The sequence below is a fragment of the Sarcophilus harrisii genome, chromosome 3 (genome assembly GCF_902635505.1).
Source record: "Sarcophilus harrisii chromosome 3, mSarHar1.11, whole genome shotgun sequence".
NCBI classification, from domain to species: domain Eukaryota; kingdom Metazoa; phylum Chordata; class Mammalia; order Dasyuromorphia; family Dasyuridae; genus Sarcophilus; species Sarcophilus harrisii.
The window spans coordinates 192,997,838-193,020,376 of record NC_045428.1 but is presented as its reverse complement, the minus strand read 5'-3'; the positions used below and the strand labels follow the sequence as shown (position 1 = coordinate 193,020,376).

At 33.9% G+C, this 22,539-nt stretch overlaps 1 protein-coding gene across 8 annotated transcripts in view; it reads left to right on the top strand.

Annotated features, from left to right (window-relative positions):
- Nucleotides 1-22,539, top strand: part of CDKL5 (cyclin dependent kinase like 5) — a 261,926-nt gene that overhangs the window by 216,541 nt on the left and 22,846 nt on the right. For all 8 annotated transcript variants that reach the window (XM_031958924.1, XM_031958920.1, XM_031958916.1 and 5 more), the window contains 4 exons: nt 1,048-1,149; nt 1,580-1,685; nt 4,849-4,972; nt 14,851-14,950. In XM_031958924.1, coding sequence (XP_031814784.1) covers nt 1,048-1,149; nt 1,580-1,685; nt 4,849-4,972; nt 14,851-14,950 — 432 coding nt within the window. The remainder of the gene's footprint in view (nt 1-1,047; nt 1,150-1,579; nt 1,686-4,848; nt 4,973-14,850; nt 14,951-22,539) is intronic.

Here is a 22,539-nt window from a genome sequence, read left to right as displayed (position 1 = left end):
GGAGGATGGGCATACTTAACAAACCTAGTCAGTAAGTTTAAGGTTAAAGAAATAAATACTTAGATTTTTTTAAGAAAATAGTTCTCATCTCAAACCTCAGATACTTATAGTAAACTATAAGTAAAAACCAAGGAAAATCATTCATTAGGATATACTTTTTAATTCCTTTAAGTAATTATTAACTTTTTCTTAGTCTTCTTTTTTTCCTGAGTAGAGCTGTTACTTCCCCCTCCTCCCCTTGCTTACGATGATGCCTGACAGTTTGGTGTTTCCACTACTTAAAGGTGTTTGAGGAGAATTTGGAAGAAGCCAAAAAAGAGTAATAAAGTGAATAATGAGTAATGAAATGTGTTAAACAATTGATAATGTCCCAAAGAAAATTAAGAGATATTTAAGTATCTAGACATTAGTTATAAAATGTTCAAAACTAAAGCTATTGAGTAATGTATGCCTTCTTGGTTTTGTAAACATTTGTCATCTTCTGAATCTGTCACCAACTTCTCCAGTCTCCAACTGCTTTTCTCATGAAAAATAATCATAGACTTTCCCAGTTCTTATTTGAGAATTCAACCTGAAAGTACCAGAGATTTCACCTAACAACTATTTTCTCAAGTATATTTAGAATTTCAAGAACTATGTTAAACATATATATATATATATATATATATATATATATGTTAAATCATATCATAGAGACATTTTAAAGTTACAAAAAACTTTAGTTTTAGATAATCATTTGAATTGTTGATGGATTAATTTCTTATCTGCCGACTCTAACTTAATAAGATAATTTTTTTTTAATTTTGTAATTTGGTTTCTTTTTTCGTTCTTTTGTTTTGTTTTGTTTTCATGAAATGTTATAAGAATTTATTTCATAAATTTTACCCATGGATTAGTCATCAAATACCATTTTTATTTTTTCTTTCAGATATATAAAATGTTGGTTAAACTAAATAAGAGTATCTTAATTTTAGATGATTTTAGTTGCTAGGTGTATCGGTATTACAAATGTTCCATATTTACATTTTTGTTTATCTTTGCTTCTAGCCAGGAGAACAGATCCCCACAGAACTAAGTGTATCACGGTCTTCAGCTAAAGAAACCTCTCGAGAGGGTACATCTTCATTTCATTCAAGACAAAAATCTGAGGTCTGAATTATTTAATAATTAATATATTTTTAAACATGTATTCAGAAATATTGACCTTTCCTCTCTCAAAGTAAGTCATTTTTGTCTTAGAATATGTAATTCTGTTTTGTTTTGGGTTTTTTTTGAGATCAACATATAAAAAAGTTAAACACAATAACAGAAATCCTACCTAAAACAAGATTTCTGAACCTTTTTGGTCATGGACCTCTATGCCTTTGGGTCCCTTCTCAGAAATGTTTATTGCCTGCATTCATAATTGTAGGAAATACCAAATTTCATCTAGATATTAAAATAAAGATAAAATACTTTTTTACAATCCAAGTTAATGGAGTCTCTAAAATCTCTTTACAGACTTTAGGTTAAGACTCCCTGAGCTAAAATGAACTTAAATCTATTTGATTAATTTTTAAAAGACTCTTCCTTCCCTTAGGGTGGAGCCTATCATGACCCCCATTCAGATGATGGAGGCGCCACAAAAGAAAATAGACATCTATATAATGATCCTGTTCCAAGAAGAGTTGGTAGCTTTTACCGAGGTAATTTTACAAGAGATACATTTGTAAAAGTTCAGGATATACTTTGAAATGTAATATATGTCAGAATGAAATTACTTTACAATTGTTCAGGGTTTGAAAGTTAATGGAGTAAAGGCTGTCTAGTTTAGTTGCTCCATTACATACTCTAATTTCGTGTAAGACTATCCTTCCTAGACAAGCCAAGATGAAGGTATGAGTGTAATAGGTTGAGACATCTCATTGTGGCCCTTAAAAACTTTTCCTGCTTACTTACTAGGGATCTCAGAGTCCCTTATACTTAACCTCATTTCACCCTTATCAATAACAGTTCATGATTGTAAAGCATGTTAGAATTTGTAAAGCTGCACACATCATTTCATTTTTTCTTCATAATGTGTGAGGTAAGTAGTACAAGTATTACCATCCCTATGCTAAAGTTGAGGATTTTGAAGCATAGAGTACATAGTGACCTGCATAGTGTCACATAGCTAGAAAGTACTTAGTAAGAACTAGGACTTGGAATGGGTCAGGCTTGAGGCAAGGAGATTAATTGGTTGACTATTATAGTAGTTCAAGTGTTGGGTAATGAAGGTCTGAATTATAGTAGGGATTCTGTGAATGGACAAAAGGAGAAATATGTAAGTGATACTGGAGAAACAGAGAAGGTAAGATTTGTCAAATGATGCATGGAATGAATGAGAGTGAGGAATCAAGGATGGTGCTAAGGTTGCAAGCCTGGAGAATGGAAGTAGTACCATTGATAGAAATACAGAAGTTTAGGAAAGTGCATGATTTGGCAGAAGAGATAATAAGTTTAATTGTGGACATATTGAGTTTGAGATGCCTAAGTTGAAATATCCAATAGGGAGCTGATGAGGTGGATGATGATCTCAGGAGGAGAGATTTTAAGGGTGCATAGAATAACACTTGTGTTGTGTAAACTACCAAAGCATAGTCCTTCTTGAAGACTTTTGGGACTCATGGTATCACTCAGCACATTATCTGCGTAGAGATGATAATTGATGAGATCCTCAAGGAAGAGAGAAAAGACAAAAAAGGGAAAGAAAGAGAGAGAAGAGAGGCAAACACAGAGCCTTGTGGAAAACCTAAAGAGAGCAGTCACGGGTAATGAACCAGGAGAATAAGGAAGGGGCAAATGCATTGGGATGAGAACTAAGAGAACAGTGCCACAAAATCTCAGAAAGGAAGAGAGTGGTCAGCAGTTTCCAATGCTGAAGTTTAAGAATTTCTAAAAAAGCATTTTTATTGTTGTTATTTAAAAATTATAATGTACATTATGAAATATAAAAAAATACAAAATTTAAGGGGTCAAAACAGGTAGTCATAAGACATGTCTATACAAGTCATAGATTTCTAGGGTTATGGATTTAGAGTTAGAAGGGATCTTAGTAGCCATAGAATCCAACCTTTTTATTTTAAAGAAAAGAAAATTGAGGCATAGAAATATTAAATTTCATACTTAGAGTCAAATAGCTAATAAGTGTCTGAGATAGGTTTTACACTTAGGTCTTTCTGCCTTCAAATCCAGTGCTTATCAGTGTTGTTTTTCTAAGTTTGTTCTTGCCACATGATTTTGTTCTCTCAGTATGATGTACATATACTGCCTTTCTAAAAGTCATAAGGTTGTTCCTTGATGTTAAAAGTTAATTTTAAGGGATTAGCTGGAACATTGGATTAATGTCTTTGGCCTCTGGAAATTTGGATTTAAAACTTGTCTTTGTTTACAAGTAAATTGTCAGATTTATGTATCTCAGCATTTGAAAGAAAAGGCATTGCATATGTTGGAGTCTAGAAATAGAGAAAGATTTTATACTATTAATTAAACTAAGCAAGTTGACTCAGTATATGCTATATTCTCTCTCTTCCCCCCTTTCCTTTTCCATTCCATTGCCATTTCATTGCAGCAAGATTCATTGGAACAAGGTATAGAAAAGGTCCATGGCTGGAGAATCATTTACTATTTATGTCCCTTCAGGGAAAATCTTTCACTTCCCTGGACCTCCACTGTAAAATAAAGGGACTAACCTATCCAGGTTCAAACCTATGATGCTAAAATTATCAGTCATCAAAGAGCAGAATCAAATCACAGCTTTGTCAAAGGTTCTTGTGAAGGGACCTCAAAGATCACTAGACTTAACCCTGACCAAATGGATGAATCTTCTCGATGACATCCTTCTAACAGAGAGCTTCTTGCTTCAGGAGGGCCTCTGTTCCATTTTTGGATAACTTCATTTGTTTGAAATTCTTCCTTATATTGAACCTTCCTTATTTCTGTGCATATAGAACAAATATTTCTTTTCCATATGATAGCCTTTCAGATAATTAAAAACATCCCTGTCTCCCAATCCCACCTTCTCTAGATTAAGCATTTCCATTTCAACTCTTCATATAACATGGGTTTTTGAGTCCCCTCATTAACCTGGTTGCCCTCCTCTACAGTATAGAAAGAAAGATCTTATTTATCTTTATTTGTCTATGTTTTTTTCTCTGTTTGCTGTGAAATTAACGGTATGTTTCTTCTTAATGTTAAATTTAGAAGTTGACAGAAGTAATTGATGGGGGTGATGAGACAACTGGAGGCAGGGCATTGCCTTACCATTTTGACAACTTTGTTTTATGTGTCTTTTGTTCTGTGATGGAAAACCTTGGGAAAGTCATCTTCCATTGGGGAGACAATTTTTATTTTCTTATGTAGAATGTGTTATATTTTGTACAGAAAACTAGGTAGTGCAATACATATGTTCACATTGAGACCACCCTTGATATTTGAACAGATGGATCCAATGATTTTTTTTTCCAAAAAACTACTTCAAAAAATATAAAAACCTGAAATTCACATTTATATATTTTTAATATCCTACATTTTTTTAATTGAAGAAGTCAGCTCAGTTAAACTGAGTTAAATCAATTTTTTGCCATAAGTATATGATGCTACATTGAATATAACCACATTTCAAATAATGAAAAAAATGGAAAAAACGAAAATGGTTAAGTTTCCTGCTCAAATCAGTTATTGTCAAATGCCCAGTGTGTATGGGGACAAGGTTTGCAATTTCTTTTCCCTTTTTTGGTGAAAGATAAAGGAGATTGAAGCATAATGACATAGCAAATCAGCTTTGATAAAAAGAGCTTTCTTAGTAACTGTGGACGTTTTTTTATTTAGTTCCATCTCCACGTCCGGATAATTCATTTCATGAAAATAATGTACCATCCAGAGTCGCTTCTTTGCCATCAGAGAGCAGCTCTGGGACAAACCACTCAAAAAGACAAACAACATTTGATCCATGGTAAGTATTCCATTTTACTTTTGGTTTATCTTAAAGCAGAGATTAGAAAATTCTTATGTAAAGAGGTAGTAAACCCTAGAGAAACTCTTCAGATGAGTTTTTCTTGCTGTGATAAATCTCCTTTTTCTAGTGAGTTACTTGATAATGAAATGTGATTTATTATTATCTCTTGATAGAGGAAAAGTTTGGCACTTAAAATTATATGAAATACTGTATCTTCTTGGAAGATATTCTCCCCCTATGTTCTTCTGACAGACTAGAAATAGATGATGATATTGCTGACTCCCTCTGGCTTCCATGAACAAGATCTTGTTTATTGCTAAGGCTAATTGCCGGTGGCCTGGGTCAAAATAATGTTAACAAGTTTTCTTACTTTTGTCTCTCCATCTCATCTTCAGTTGTCTTGATCTCTATCTGGCCACTGGACTTAGATTGCTGTGGAGAGGAAAGAGAAGCAGGTGATCTTGTCCAACTCCCCTTCACTTAAATCCAATTCACTTGCATGTCATGGCATCACCTCCCTGATGTCTTGATCCTCTTCAAGAATAAAGGAGAAACAACAGCAACATCCCTGTCATTTGTAGTAAAAATGAGAAATTCCCTGCATGCTTATAAGCCAACTATAAATTGACAAGCATTCCAACTCTACACTCTGTTCTTCTCTCAAACCCCTTGCCTTTCAGCCTCTCATTCATCACTCTTTGCAAACTTTTACCCTGATTTCTTTCACAATCTGGCGCTTTTGTTTCTATCAAAGAGCTAGAGCAAGAATCTAACATGAAATCATGCTGACTGGGATCACTACATAATTGTGTTTTCTGATCCAAACTGGGTCTTATTGCTGCAAGGCAATAAAGTTCCACTCTTTTCTAATAGATTCTCCTTCCTTTCTACTCTCCACAGCGACTGCTACAAGTCTTCTCACCTCTTCTCAAGCAGCACTTCCACCTGACTGTTTCTCATATTTCACTAAAAAATAATTAAGGCATTTTCCTTTATGTCTCCTCCTTTACTGTTCTTTCTGACAAGCATGAGGTCCTTCTTTTTTTCCAAAACACTGATCTCACTATATATTCTTATTCCCAACCCCTCCAACTTTTGTCCAATGGATTCCTCTCCCCCCATAATCTTCATTTTTTAATCTTCAATCTCTCCCTATCTAACGGATCTGTTTCTGCTGCCTGCAAACACACTTGTCTTCATTCTTAAAATACTCTCACTAGATTTGACCATCCCCATTGCTATCAAACAATATATCTTTCCTATCTTTCCACCACAAAGCTGTCTACACTAAGTACTTCCATTTCTTCTATACTTACTCTCTTAACACTGAAATCTGGCTTAGAACCTTATCAATCAATTGAACCTCTCAAATGTTACCAATGATCTTGTAATTGCCAAATACTAAGAAAAGCAAACATTGTTTTGCATTTGATTTACTGTAATTGATTTTTGTCCTGTAATTGCCTAAGTCATAATTCTTTGTTTTTGAATTTAATTCAGAAATTCTACTGGCCTACAATGAATTAACTTTGGAAACCCAATTCTTCTGATAATCAGAAGATTCTTGCCCCAAGGACATCTACTATTCTTGAGAGATATGGTCTAGTGTCTTTATACTACTTCAAACATGTCTGGTCCACTATCTCTGACTTTGCAAGAGAATTTAAACAATGAATTTTTCTTAGTCAAGGGAGAGATGAAGGGGGGAATTGCTGTTAGCCCTTTATTCCCAGTTTCCAATCAATCATATTATCTGCTGCCTTCAACTCTGTAACTAATTATGGCATCTGTACCCCTATGATATCAATCCTGTTCCTAAACTGTAAAATTTCCTTACTTATCTTGTTTGGTTCTTTTGTTCTATACTTATAAAAAGGACTTGCATCTTTATCTAAGAGTCTTTAGTTTAGAAATTGATGCAGCCATTGGCCTATTCTATTGGTAGGTTTGCTCCTTACTAGTAAACTGTCATCTTGCTAAGAGAAAATTGAGTTAGTCTTCTTTAATTGAATTTTTATTTGGCAGTTGTCTTTACTCAATCCTTATTTCATAACATAGTTCTGTCCTAGTACTTGTCCAGTCCCTCTAAGTTCCTGTTGCCTACAACAAGTGTTGTTCAATTGTTATCTCTGTTAAGTTCATTTTTTTTTGTAAAACGTTTTATTTTCAATTCATGGAACAAAATATGTATCATAACAGTACAATAAACAGGTGATTGCACATAAAACTGCAAATCTACCATATAAAACTTTCTATTCCCTCCACATATACACCAAAGTTAAAATGCAAATTACTTTTTTTTGCTTTTTTTTCCCTTCCCCAAAATTCCCCCCTCCCTGTGCCTTAGAGATGGCTACCAGTAGATAACAAATAGGCATATATATGTAAAATTATTCTATTTTATTTATTATTTCTTTCTCTGGATGCAAATAGTATCTTTCTTCATATGTCCTTTATTTTTAATTTGTGTATTCATAATAGTTAAAGTGACTTAGTTATTCAAAATTGTTTTTAAAACAATATTGCTTACTCTCTTGGTTCTGCTCACTTTGTTTTTCACTTCCATGCCTTTCCAAGATCATTGAGCTCATCATTTCATGTAGCACAGTAATGTTCTGTATATCACAACTTGTTATATCTGGAAGATAATAAATTTTTTAGAGCTATTTATCATTAGTTCCTAACTTCCTGTTTGGATATTTCAAACTGGATATCTGTTATAGCCTAACTTAGCCAAAGTGATCTTAACCATAAATTAAGAGTTAACCATAAATTAAGATATTTACAACTGAAATAATTTTCTTCCATTCAGAAAACTGTTATCACAAACTTCTCTATCACTGTTCTGGTCATCTAGTTTACAACCTTAGTGTCATCCTCAGCTCCTCAATCTCATTGCCTAGATGGCATATGGGAGTTTGTTTTAAACTTTACAGTATATATTAAAAGTATGTTTAATGCAATAAAAAGTCAAAGAAATGATTTTTAGATATCAATGAGCTCTGTTTTCAGTAAGTCAATGTTTATTAAGCTATAGCTATAAAGACAATGAAAATCACTGAGATTGCAAGCTAGACTTTGTAAAACCATGTGAAGGAATTATTTATCTAGTACTCTTGAGCACTGTGCAGAGGAATGAGGGTTATATGAACTAGTGCTTATCTGTAAAATAACACTAGGGGACTAAGGTCCCTTCTTATCTAGATTCTATGGTTTTATGTTTGATTATTGTATATCTAATTATAGTATTTTTTAAACAAAAAAATTTAATTAAAGTTTTTTGGTTTTCAAAAGATATGCATGTATAATTTTTCTTTTCTTTTTTTTCCCCTGAGACAATTGGGGTTAAGTGACTTGCCCAGAGTCACACAGCTAGGAAGTGTTAAGTGTCTGAGCTCAAATTTGCACTCAGGTCCTCCTGACTTCAGGGCTAGTGCTCTATCCACTGTGTCACCTAGCTGCCCCCATGGATAAATTTTCAACATTAACCTTTGCAAAACCTTATGTTCCAGTTCCCCCCCTTTCTCCCACCCCTTCCTCTAGATAAAAGCTTCAGATCTTTAAGATTTTGTTATAATCAGTACTTCTTCTACTAAGTTCACTACCCTCTACGTGTTTATGTAAATGGTTTTCATGAGTTGCTATAACTAAGATGTTTATTGCCTTTCACAGAGTAAGTCATGAATTTCTCAAGGTTGGTCCTTTGATAACATATGCTCCATATCTAAGGACTTGAAGCCTTTCTAGCTTGGTCAAATTGTTTAGAGTTGGGTGGGAGTAACCACCATGCTATGAAGAGGCATTGGAGTAGGGTTGTAGTAGAGGAAGTAAAGAAAAGCTTTGTAAAAATGTTTGTGAAAGAATCACTGAGGCAGATGAGAGAAGGGACAGAAGGGGAAGTGGAGGTGTCAGGGTACAAATAGTGTTAATAATTCCATCTGAAAATAGCTTTGCCATGAGATTGCTACATAAGATTATAAAATTGTCTTATTTTCCATAAGTGAATTGGCTTTTGTAAGGCTTCCACCTATAACTTACTGAGATTCTTATTGATTTCTTCACATACAGTCATAAAATGTAGAATTTTTTTTCCATTTTCTTGAACATGGTCTATAATTTGTTCACTATATTTTGTACATGTGTTTTTTGGGGAAAATATTTAGTTTGATAATTGTATTAAACTTTCTTTTTGATCATTTTGTTGCAGTTTTAGTAAGCACACTAGTACTTCACTTATCTAGAAATCAATTATGCAACAACCTAAAATATTCATATCATGATTATGAGCTTAGGAGTCAGATAGGCCTTTGAACAGTCAAAATAAATATCACAGAAATCATGCAATTTATTCAGAGGAAGATCCTGAAACCCTTCCTTAGAATTTTTTCTTATTTTGGTAAAAAAAAAAAAAAAAAAATTCTTCTTGTTATTTGTCCTTTATTCTTGAAGAACAGTATCATCAGGAGGAGAATGTCTTGATTTGCAAGGGAATTGGATTTAAGTGAGGCAAGACTAGGCAAAGTCATCAGTCTCACTCTCTCTTCCAGAATCGTTCAGAATTTAGCAAGAAGATATAGATCAAAAACACTGGAGAGATCTCCAGATACAAAGAGAGACTTAACTTTTTTAAGCTAAGGTCTTTCCCAGGTTTGTCTGCTTGAGGCAAAGCCCATTCAGTGATTAAAGGCTAGTTAAGAATTGTGGCAAAAGATGGCCTACTTTGATTAAGTTGGGAGGGAAAGACCTGTTGTGACCAGAACAGAAACAATTGCTATTTATCCTCATTCTGAGCCATCAAATCTTAAACATTGAGGAACTAGTGAAAAATAAATGTAAACTTAATTTATTCCTGTTTGCCTTGTATCTCTGCTTACTTTTATTTTATATACAATTTTGACAAGCTCCATTATTTGTTCTGACCTAGAGAATAATATAAGAAGCTGAAAATTAAGGTTTAGTTATTTCAAGGCACACTGACAGACAGCACCAACAAGAAAATCTACAACAGCTGACAACTAGAAAAAAAGAAGACAGTAAAGTTTTAAAACAAATTTATAAATCATAAAAGGTTTGGGTCATTTTGCATAGATACAGACAACCCTATATATCCCATATACCTCAGTAGCCCTGGAAAGGCATTCTGCATATTAACATTTGGTTAATGTTCTATACTATATTGCTACTATATTAATGTTTATAATAATAACTATATCCAAGGCATCAATAAAAAGTTAAATAGCTTTCAGTAAATTGCATCCTTTTAAAAGGAATGGAGTTATGTATTCTATTTTACATAGATTTCCATGAAAAGACTAAATATGAAAGAAGTAAGCTTTAGCTTATATAAATAGTTCACTTAAGTGGTACAACTCATTGCCAGATAAATAAACCATTACTGTAATTGGCTTGCATGGACCTAGTTTGTTTTCTCTTGTAATGCCGGAGAAACTGAGGCAAGAGAGAGATTAGAGAGTTTTTAATATTTTATTAATTGGAGAGTATAATTGACTGAACAGGACTCTCGTCTCAAATTATCCAGTCAGACAGAGATAAAAATATACTGGGACCAAGAGATCCATGTTAGTCCCAGGGCTGGAGGAGACTGTCATCTCAAAGAATCCAGCGTCCAGCATCTAGCATCCAGCCTCCAGCAATGAATGGGAGAACCCCAACTTCTTAATATCTTTTCTCTAAACAAAGGAAGGGGTAAGAAGCATGGAAAAACTTCTGTCAGGATGGGGGGAGGCCATAAATCCTAAAAACCCAGAGACAGGATGTCTGAATATACAGGAATAAAGATATCAGTGAGGTATCTTGAAATATTTTAGAGGGATAGAGTCAAGAGGTCTACTCTCTTGTTTATCTTGCTAACAATTTATAACCTTAGAGTAAATGGTCCTCAGTCTTAATGGACCAGAGGGGGAGTTTTACAGCTTAGGGGATTGAGACAGAACAGTTAAGAAAACTGAGACAAGGGAAACTAGTGCAGGGAAAACTGAGTCAGGACAGTTAAAGAGAACTGTGGCACAACATAACTCTTGAAGAGTTGAGAATGTAATGGTATTCATACTGGTTTATCATCAAAACTCCTAGCAAAATTTTATCACCAGGTTAACTTTTGTTATAGTTTTATTAATTTAAAAAAAATTTTATGACATCAGATTTCAGAAGTTTTTTAATGTTTCAGTTATTAAAAGTTTAATATTTAGGAATTTGCCTTTTTGTTTTTGTGATTATTATCTCTAGAACTTTTTTCTGATCCTTGAATTGAGGAATCTATTTGGATTCAGAAGGTCTGTCATTGATTAGCTATTATATTAGTTCCTTATTAGCCAATCTGATGTAGTAAAAAAATTTTTTTTGCAATTTTATTAAAAAACTTTTCTCCTAGAATGTAAGTTCCTTGAGGGTAGGAGCAGTACTTCTGCAGTGCTTCAGTCACATCCCTCCCCTCCCCCATTCCCCCAACACCTAGCACAGTACACAATAGGTTCTTAAAAAGTTTATTAAATGAGTGAATGAATTTTCCTCCATAATAAATAGTTCACGTGTTTATTATGCTTTACTTTGTTTATTTGTTGAATTTAGGTTAGTCATTTGATTATGTTTCTTCTCCCTCATTAAAGTAGTTCATGTTGTAATAGTGGATGTACCTGTCAAATAACAGCTAGATAGAATGTCAACACTTTCCTCCACACACATTCTCTCACATATTCCTTCCCCTCCCCTTCCTGTGATGGAGTGGAAGGGGTTGTTTTTGGTCTCCTTCCTTTCTTTTTAGCAAGTCTTTTTTATTTTTTATTTTTGCCTTCTTATGTCCCTACTCCTAGTAAAAAGCGCTCTGTAATTTGTGGTTACTCATTTCTTTTCAGTGCTCACACATTAGCTTTGCTGTGGAGCTTCTGTCAACAGTGGACTGTTCTTCAACATAAAGTTCTTTAAGCCAACTTCCCATTACTTGTTATTTGATAGTCTTCTCTGAAGACTTAACTCCAAGAATCTCCTTCTTTATTTTCTTGTGTATTGTGCTTTTCTGTACTGTCCACCACAGTATAATATGTACCTGTATGTGAAGTTGCTTCTGTATATATTTTTTCCATGGTGTGAAAGATTACAGAACACAAATTGTATTCAGATTAGACAAATAACAGATACATAATTTCATGTTGCTCATGGCACAGGGGAAAACATAACTTCAATCTCTTCTTAGATCTTTTTATTTCATTCATTCAGCAAATATTACATTGAATACCATCTAAGCAGACACCATCTTCTTTAACTCTCTACTTTTTAGGGTCATAGTCCTTATTTTCTGACTTTGTTATTTGCAAAACTAAACTATCTAATTTTGAAGGAGAGTGAGGGGGAAGGTTAAGATATTTTGTGGAGTTTTTAAAACATAACAACAAGTGACCTTTACTAGCCTAGTATGAACTCTTATCTCTCTAGCTTCACATTAAAAATTCTTTATGTAATAACCTGAACATCAGTTTAATGGCTATCCCTTGATTTCTTCTTGCTTGTGAAACTATTTCAACTTTTCTTCTATTTTAAGGACATAATGTTATGCTCATATTTCTAGTATGTCCTAGATTTCCTCTAGTTCTTTTATCTTGGTTATTAGTTGCCTTTACTCTTCATGTTTCTTTTCAGATCATCCTAGATTCTTTCTCTTTGAAAAGATTAGGGAAAGGTTTTTGGTCATAAGAACAAGCTAAAACTTTAAAATTTGGTTAGAATGTTATATCAGTGGTGGAATCTTTAAGAATTCTTTTGTGATCCTGAGGCATATGTGACAATGCTTATTTTGTTTATTTAACATTATCAAGATAGGAAGGTTGATATTCACATCTACACATTTTACAAATAAAAGAAAAATGACAATATGAAGGGTTTCATTACACTGTTGTTTTTGTACTGGAGTCTCTCTATAATTTCTATTATCTTACATTTCCATGCTTTAGATACCTTTCAAAGAAAGAGTTCGTTATTGGTATTCCACAAAAGTCTTGTCATTAGGAGCTTTTGCTTATTGGGACAACTGTAATTTCAGTAATTTAATAATTTGCTTATTGTGTTTAAGGGAGCTTTCTCCTTAATAACACCTCAAAAAATCATTTAGAGAACCACTTTTTGTCATTAGCATCATTGGAGAATTTTCAGTACTCTATTCCTTCATGTTTGAAAATTTTGGAGGATGTTAAACGTAGTCAATATGAATTGACTATCAAAAATTTTTTTCTTTTTGCTTAAAAACATTTACTTCAAGAGATAGAATGTTGTTTTACACTTTGTATTATATTGAAATTATGTGTTTCTGGGGAGAAAGACTGAAAAATATTATCTTTTTAATAATAAATAATAATAATAATACTTGGAAAATTTTTCTTAAAGGGAATTTTACTTCCTTAGGATATTCTTTTAAGTTTCACCTAGTATTAAGACAATTCTATGTCCAAAGCACACAAAAAGCCATTGTTCTTTTATATCAGTCATTTTTGATCCCTCTTACATTCTTATTTCTCTGCATCTGCTCCCCACCCCGTCCTTGATTTTGGTGTTCTACTTTTATAAATTGATATTATTATGATCTTTTTCATTGTTCTTTCCACTTGTGATGTAATTTAACCAAATTTAGGTAAAAGGTATCTATGTTGTGAAGGTGTCCTTGTTTCTTTTAATTCATAAACCACTATTATATATTCTTAAAGACATATATTGGGATTAATTGTAGTTCTTTTGTCTCATTGAGTAAAAGATCTTCTAAAAAAAATTCTGCCCCTGTTCTGCTTTAGTTATTATGTATGAAAGAATAAAATGTTTTCATGGGGAAAATAATTTTTATATTATTTGAAGTTATAATTTTTCACAGTTTTGTAAATAATACAAGATTTTTACTTCTAGAATAATTATAGTTCAACTGTTTAAAAAATGATAGTTTACCTTTATATTAGGTATTTGTCCATCTGCTTTTACCTATTTTAACCATTTGCTCTTCACTATAACCTTATAAAAAATAATTAAGCTAAGTGATATTTTTTAGTATTTAGGTAGATGCGTTATTGTTATTATCTATTGTCTGGCTTTTTTCCATTTTTCACTAAAATAATATTTGTCAGTGCCATTTGAGGTAAGTTTATATCAGTAGTTCAACTCAAAACATCATTTTTCCCTCCTTAATATTATTTGAGAATGAAACATTGTATTTAGTTCCTCCTTTCCCTCTCTCCCTCCCCCCAATTAAGCTATTTTTTTTTTCTGAGGCAGTTGGGGTTGTGACTTGCCCAAGGTCATACAGCTAAGAAGTGTTAAGTGTCTGAGGCCAGATTTGAACTTAGGTTCTCCTGACTTCAGGGCTGGTGCTCTATCCACTATGCCACCTACCTGCTCCTGCTAATTTTCATAATTGGGTTTTAAAGGAAGCCTAGCTTTTAAATCTTCAATTTTTTTTTTTTTTTTAATATAACAGTGACTCAATAGAAATACTATTTTTTATGCTTAGTTACTTTGCTAATAGCGAAGTGGTTGCCCCAGGTGTGGGATTAGGGGGAAATGGATTAAAATGGTTGCAAATTCTACTTTGTAAATGATTGATGTTATGATCGCATGTTACTCAGAATCTTGAATGCTAAGAGTTCTGATCAAGGTGGTATCATTCCTCTACCAAACTGGAATAATTTTTATCCACAATCTTACCGTGTTTGATTTCCATAAGAATACTTTTGCATTTTTTTCCTTAGTTCTTTTAAAGCCTAAAGTTCTTTTATAGCTCTTTTAAAGCCTAAAGTCATGCATCTTAGATAATAACAGTTTTCTTTGTCATATGAAAAATGATTAAAGGTGCATTAACATAATTTAAATGTTTTCCCATTTAGGAAAAGTCCAGAAAATATTAGTCATGCTGAACAACTCAAGGAGAAGGAGAAGCAAAGCTTTTTTAGATCCATGAAAAAGAAAAAGAAGAAATCTCAAACAGTAAGCAAACCATTAACTTTTTTACACTGTGCTGTGAGTTTAGAGTTATTCTATCGTTAGCATTACAAATAATCCAAGTTGGCTATGTTGTATATGTTATCCAACTGCAGTCTTGTCTTAAATTCTCCCTTGGACTATATTACAATCAGCATCAGGTTAATTTTTTTTCTCATTTAAAATTCTGTACAGAAATATTTTATTTTGCCATGTCAGAAATTCTTGTTCCTTTTCTAATGGACATATGTATCCTCTACTTATAAAGTATCATAAATTCATTTGCAAAATCTCTAAGGAGAGAAAAGGCACAATAAACTTTAATTGAAATTCATTTCCAAGCTTTTTTATCTCTCTATAATTCATTTGAGAAATAAACTCATTTAAATTCACAGATTCTGCTTGCAAGTAAACACTATTTTTTCTGTCTTCCAGGTCGATTACCTTGTCATTATTCTAGATTCCTCTCTCTCCCTTATTCTATATAACCAGGCAATTGTCAAGGCTTGCCTTTTTCACCTCTGTATCATTTTTCATCCTTTCACGGTGTTTACACAACTACCATAATTCAGGTTCATATTGCCTCTTGCCTAAGCTACTGTAGCAACCTCCACGTTATTCTCACTAGCTCAAGTTTTTCCACACTTTATTCTCCATTCAATTGCCAAAATAATTTTTCTTAAGTGCAGATCTGATGTTACTTGCTTATTTAGTAAACCCCATTGGTTCCTCATTGCCACTATGATAAAAAGTAAATTCCTTTGTTTAATTTATAAAGTTCTTGGCAACCTCATTGACAACCTTTCCAGCCTCATTATACATAATCTTTTTACTACACTCTATAGTTCATTCAAACTGATCTTCTTGTTGTCCCTCACATATGGCATTCCATCTCCCAACCCTCTGCATTTACACAGGTCATTCCCCATCCCTGGTACTCAATCCTTCCCTCCCCCTCCCCCACCCCCACTCCTTGACCCCCATTTCCTCCTTGGAGTAAGAACTTACTGTGTATCTAACATTGTTAGAATTACAAAGAAATACATAGAGTCCTTGTCCTCAAGGAGTTTATAATCCAATAAATTAGAGGAAATCTCAGAGGGTAGCTACTATTATTGAGAAAAACTTCTTTCAGAAAGTGAGATTTTACCTGAGACTTAAAGGAAGTCAGGAAGTACAGAGGAAGAATTCCAAATATTAGAAACAGCCAGTGAAAATTCATAGGACATTTCCTTAAAATGATCAGTAGCTTTTATCTAAAACCATCAGCAAGATCATATGTAATGGGGACAAACTGGAACCATTCCCAATAAGATCAGGGTGAAACTAGGTATCACTATCACCATGACTATTCAATATTGTATTAGAAATGCCAGCTTTGGCAATGAGAAGAAAAAGAGATTAAAGGAATTAGCGTGAGTAATGAAAAAGCCAAATTATCACTCTTTGCAGATGATATGATAGTATACTTAGAGAACCCTAGAGAATCAACTAAAAAACTATTAGAAATAATCTACAACTTTAGCAAAGTTTCAGGATACAAAATAAATCCACATAAATCATCAGCATTTTTATATATTACTAACAAAGTCCAGCAGTAAGAGATACAAAAAGAAATTCCATTCAGAATAACGGTCAATAGTATAAAATATTTGGGAATTTGTCTGCCAAAGGAAAGTCAGGAACTATACGAATACAACTACAAAACACTTTCCACACAAAGTCATACCTAATCATTTGGAAAAATATCAAGTGCTCATGGGTAGGCCGAATGAATATAATACAAATGACAATACTACCTAAATTAATCTACTTATTTAGTGCCATACCAATCAAACTCCCAAGATATTATTTTACAGATCTAGAAAAAATAGTAACAAAATTCATCTGGAAGAATAAAATGTCAAGAATTTCAAGGGAATTAATTTTAAAAATGCTAATGAAGGTGGCCCAGCTGTGCCAGACTTAAAACTATATTATAAAGCCACAGTCATCAACACTGTTTGGTACTGACTAAGAAATAGAGGAGTCAATTAGTGGAATAGGTTAGGATCACAGGACAAAATAGACAATAACTATAGCAATCTAGTGTTTGACAAAACCAAAGACCCCAGCTTTTGGAATAAGAACTCACTATTTGACAAAAACTGCTGGGGAAATTGGAAACTAGTATGGAAGAAATTAAGGCTAGACCCACACCTAACACCACATGCCAAGATAAAATCTAAATGGGTTCATTTAGTGATATTATAAGCAAATTAGAGGAACATAATATAGTTCGCCTCTCCGATCTGTGGAGAAGGAAGGAATTTTTGTCCAAAGAAGAACTAGAACTCAGTTCTTGATTGAACTCCAGATAGATAATTTTGATTATATTAAGTTAAAAAGTTTATGTAAAAACAAAACTAATGCAGACAAGATCAGAAGGGAAGTAATAAATTGGGAAATCATTTTTACATTTAAGGGTTCTGATAAAGGCCTCATTTCTAAAATATATAGAGAATTGACTCAAATTTATAAGAATCCAAGCCATTCCCCAAACAACAAATGGTTAAAAGATGTGTATGAACAGACAATTTTCAGATAAAGAAATTAAAACTATTTCTAATCATATGAGAAGGTACTCTAAATCACTATTGATCAGAGAAATGCAAATTAAGACAACTCTGAGATACCACTACATACCTCTCAGATTGGCTAAGAAGACAGGAAAAGCCAAGGATGAATGTTGGAGGGGATGTGGGAAAACTGGGACACTAGTACATTGTTGGTGGAGTTGTGAACGAATTCAGCCATTCTGGAGAGCAATTTGGAACTATGTTCAAAAAATTATCAAGCTATGCATACCCTTTGATCCAGCATTTTCCTACTGGGCCTGTATCCCAAAGAGATCTTAAAGGAAGGAAAGGGACCCACATGTGCAAAAAATGTTTGTGACAGCCCTTTTCATAGTGGCAAGAAACTGGAAATTGAGTGAATGCCTATCACTTAGAGAATAACTGAATAAGTTATGGTATATGAATATTATGGAATATTATTGTTCTATAAGAAATTATCAGGAGGATGATTTTAGAAAGGCCTGGAGAGACTTACATGAACTGATGTTAAGTAAAATTGAGCAGAACTAGAAGATCATTGTTCACGGCAACATCAATATTATATGATGATCAATACTGATGAACATAACATGGGAGCTCAGAAAGAGGATTTTATTAATGAAAGAAATTGTAGTCAAATCTATGCTGAGATTCAAGCTCGTAAAAGATTTGTAGAAATATGTGTAAAAGAATCAGAGAAATCTGAAATGAATTGAACACTGACTAAAAGCCTGAGAGCAGACTTTGGTTTCCAGCATATGAATCTTGCCTATTGTCAGTTCACATATTTCTGGAACTATATAACTTCATAGCCATAGAGGAGAGGTAAAGCAAGTTTTGTACTTCTAGACCTGATAGTCTTGACTTCCTAAGCCAAGTTGTGGAGAGGTAATGGTTGAACCTTTGAGTCTCAGAAATAATGGTGGACAGGATTATCAAATAGCTCCACAAAAGAGAATAATATGACCCTAAAAGTAATAGTAGTTGGGGGCAGAGTCATAAGAGTTTCTGAGCCTCAGTCTCTTGGAGGAAGGATAAGAGATTTTTCCTGAACTTAGTTTTCTAGAGAAAGAAGGGAAGTTCAAAAATACAAACTCTGAAGAGAAAAGGAAGAAAATTGAGGCCTTGAAGCTAGAGGAATAAATGACATGGAACGGAGCCACAGTGTGGGAGAGTAAACCTGACCCTTATCTGTGACTGCTTCTGAGATTGTTAACTTGACCGTTTACTTGGAGTTTAAGGGAAGGGAATAGGAATAAAGAAGAGTTCTTTTATCTGTATATTTATAAAAAAATGTGATATTTCTAGAGAAAGAACTGGGTAGGCCACAAGCCAAATAACTGTTTTTTTAATTCTTCTGTTACCGTTTCTTCTCAGTATCTTTTGCCATATCAACTATATCTCATCCACTAATTGTTGATATTCTCTAAGGCTTTGGTGTGGTCCCTCTTCTGTTTTCTTTCTTGGTGACTTTATCAGCTCCCATGGGTTCAATTATCTATATGACTCCCAGATCTAATCAGCCCTAACCTTTCTACAGAGCTAGTCATACACCTCTAGCTGCATCTTAGACATTTCAGAATATATTTCTATAGCCATCTCAAAATCAGCTATTCCTTCAAAGCCACCCATCTTCTGAACAACCCTATTCTGTTGAAATTGTCACCTTCCTTCCAGTTGTCCAGGTTCACAACCTCAGGTATCTTCAATTCCTTATTCCCCCTTATCCTATATTTACAATCAATTTCTAAACCTTATTGATTCTTTGTGCGCATATGTTCCATTCTCTGTATTCATATAAGCAACACTCTAGTCCAGGCCCTCATAATCTGTTGCCTGGATTATTTATTATATTGGCTCCCAATTGATCTCCCTATTTCACGTCTCTCTCCTTTTCATTCTCTGCCAAAGTAATATTCTTAAAGTACAGGTTTAAGTATATCACTTCCCTATTACAGTGACTCCCTTTTTACCTCTAAGATTATAAATGAAGAAAAATATAAATTATTATAAATATAAATTCCTCTCTTTAACATTTAAATTTAAATTCTTCACAAACTAATGGGGACATATAGAGTTCCATCCTTCTTACTTCCCTGTGTCTGGAATGCAGTTCTTAATTTGCTTCAAAACTGATCTCAAATATCACCTCCATCATACACAGCTTCACAACCTTTCCTGATTTCACTCCTGGCCCCAGAAATAGCAACAAGAATAGCAATATCCAAAAATTAAGGCAGCATGATGGAGTGGGACAAGATATTAATCTTGAGTCAAGAGATTTGGATTTCGAGTCTCAGCTCTGAGGTTTGCAGTCTGTATGATTCCAATGAAGTGACTTAACTTTGCTGATGCTTAGTTTCCTTATCTGTAACAAAAATAAGAGTAATAACTTGCTTGGTGAAAAAGGTACCAAAAATACTGAAGAAAATAATACTTTAAAAAACAATTAACAAAAATTCACTGAAGAAAGAACTCTTTAAAAAAGCAGGGTAGTTCAAATGGAAAAGAAGGTAGAAATGTTCAAGAAAGGAAAAAACACCTTAAAAAACAAAATAGATCCAATAGAAAGGGAGATTAAAAAAAAATTTACTAAAGAAAATAATTACTTAAAAGTTAGGAAAACTAAAGATTCCATGAGATATTAAGAAACAAAATAAGCTCAATCGAAAAAATAGAAGAAAATGTGAAATGTCTCATTGGAAAATAGATCAAGGAGAGATCATTTAAGAATTAACAGACTACCGAAAACGACGATCATAGAAAGAGTTTAGACATCATATTTCAAGATAACTTTGAAGACTAATATCTTAAATCCAAAGAATAAAATGGAAATTGAAAGAATCCATCAATCACCTCCTAAAAGAGATCCCAATGAAAACTCCCAGAAGTATTATAATGAAATTTCAGAGAAAATACCTCAAGCAGCTAGAAAGAAACAGTTCAAGTATTATAGAGCTATACTCAAGGTCATACAAGATTTAGCAGCTTCTGTGTTAAAGAAGTAGACTTCATAGAACATAATATCCTGGAAGGCAAAGGAGTAAAAATTATAGCCAAGAATCATCTCCCCTGCAAAACTAAGTATGATCCTTCAGGGGAAATGATGGATATTTAATGAAATAGAGGACTTTTCAAGCATTCCTGATGAAAAAAGGTCAGAGCTGAATAGAATTCAAACATGACTCAAGGGAAACATAAAAAGGGTAAACATGAAAGAGTAATCATAAGAGACTCAGTATGATTAAACTTTACATTCCTACAGGGGAAGATGCTACATGGAACTCCAATAACTTGTGTCATTATTATAGCAGTTAAAAAAAAAGTTTAACATAGACAGAGGGCATGGTTGTGAGTCGATTATATTGGAATGATTCAAAAAAAGATGAAGGATTCAAAAAGAAGGATGCACTGGGAGAAGGGGAAAGGGAAAGGTAGAATGGGAAAATTTTTCTCACTTTTATGTGAGGTTATAAGGTTCCCAAGGAAGAGTTTTTACAATGGAAGGAAAAATGGTATGGAATGACAGGCTGCTTAAACTTCGATCTCATTGGAATTGGTTCAGAGAAGGAAATTATACATAAAAATAGAAGGAGATGGGAACAAGAGAAAGTGGACTGGGGAATGGCAAAAGGGAGCACAGATTAAAGGAAGTAGTGGTTAGAAGCAAAATAAACTTTTGAGGAAGGAGAAGATGATAATGGGATGGGGGGGGGGGGAGAATACACAGTTAGTAATCATAACTGAATATAAATAGGATGAGCTCACCCATGAAACAGAAGTAGATTTGCAGAATGAATTAGACACCAAAATCCAACAATAGATGGTTTTTACAAAAGACACACTTGTAACAGAAGTGCATGGAGTTCAAATAAAGGACTGGAGCAAAACTTCATATACTTCAGATGAAGTAAAAAAGGCAGGGGTAGCAATCATGATCTCAGCCAAAGCCAAACCAAAAATATATGTAATTAAAAGGGATAATTAGGGGAACTACATTTTGTTGAAAGATACTATAGACAGCAAAGTAATGTCAAAATGTTTTTATAAGTTTCTCTGAAAGAGATTTAATTTTTCAAATTCACATATAAAATTCAGTCAAATTTATAAAAATAAGAATCATTCCCTAGTTGATAGTCAAAGGATATGAAAAGGCAGTTTTTAGAAGAAGCAATCAAAACTATCTATAATCATAGAAAATAAATGCTCTAAGTCAAGCCTTAAGTTTTTCCAGGGTGGAGCCAAGATGGTGGAGAGGATATATTTCATTCTGAGCTCCCTTCTACCCTCACTACTAATTACAAAATTCAGCCTCTGAAATAGTGCTTGACTGATAGAATCCAAGAATATTGGGAGTTCAACAAATTACCAGCAGAAGATAATCTGGAAGATCACCAGAAAAAGTCTGCCTTGATCTGGCGGGGAGGAGGCCAGAGCAGGCAGGTAGGCAGGACACAGAGGCCAGCACGAGCTGAACGGACCAGGGGATGGGGGTTCCATTTTCGTGGGTAGAGAATTTGCAGAGGATTCTACCACAGGTTAGCTGTTCTGCTTTGGTTGCAAAGCAGTAGATCAACAGAGAAAGTTACACAAATGCAAAAGGTAGAGTGTACCCCCAAAACATCAGTTTCACAGGACCTGGCCACACCCACCCAGCACCAGGAGTGACTCAGCATGACCACAGAGCAAGCCGCACTCTAGGGTGTGGCTGCTCTTCCCAGGGCAGTCACACTTCTGCAGTGTGGCCACTCTTCCCAGGGGAGTAGCACTTCCGCACCCCAGCTGCTATTCTCAGGGCAGTGGCACTTCTGCAGACCAGCTGGTCTTCATAGCCTGTTTGTAGGAAAACCACTGTCCCTCATCTGATCCTGTTCTGTAGAGGAAGCTGGGAAATTACTTGCCCTAAAGGCAGATCCCATGGGTTTTTTTTTTTAAATGAGTAAAAAAGCAAAGTGAGCTCTAACTATAGATAGCTTGTATACTGAAAGAAGACAGATT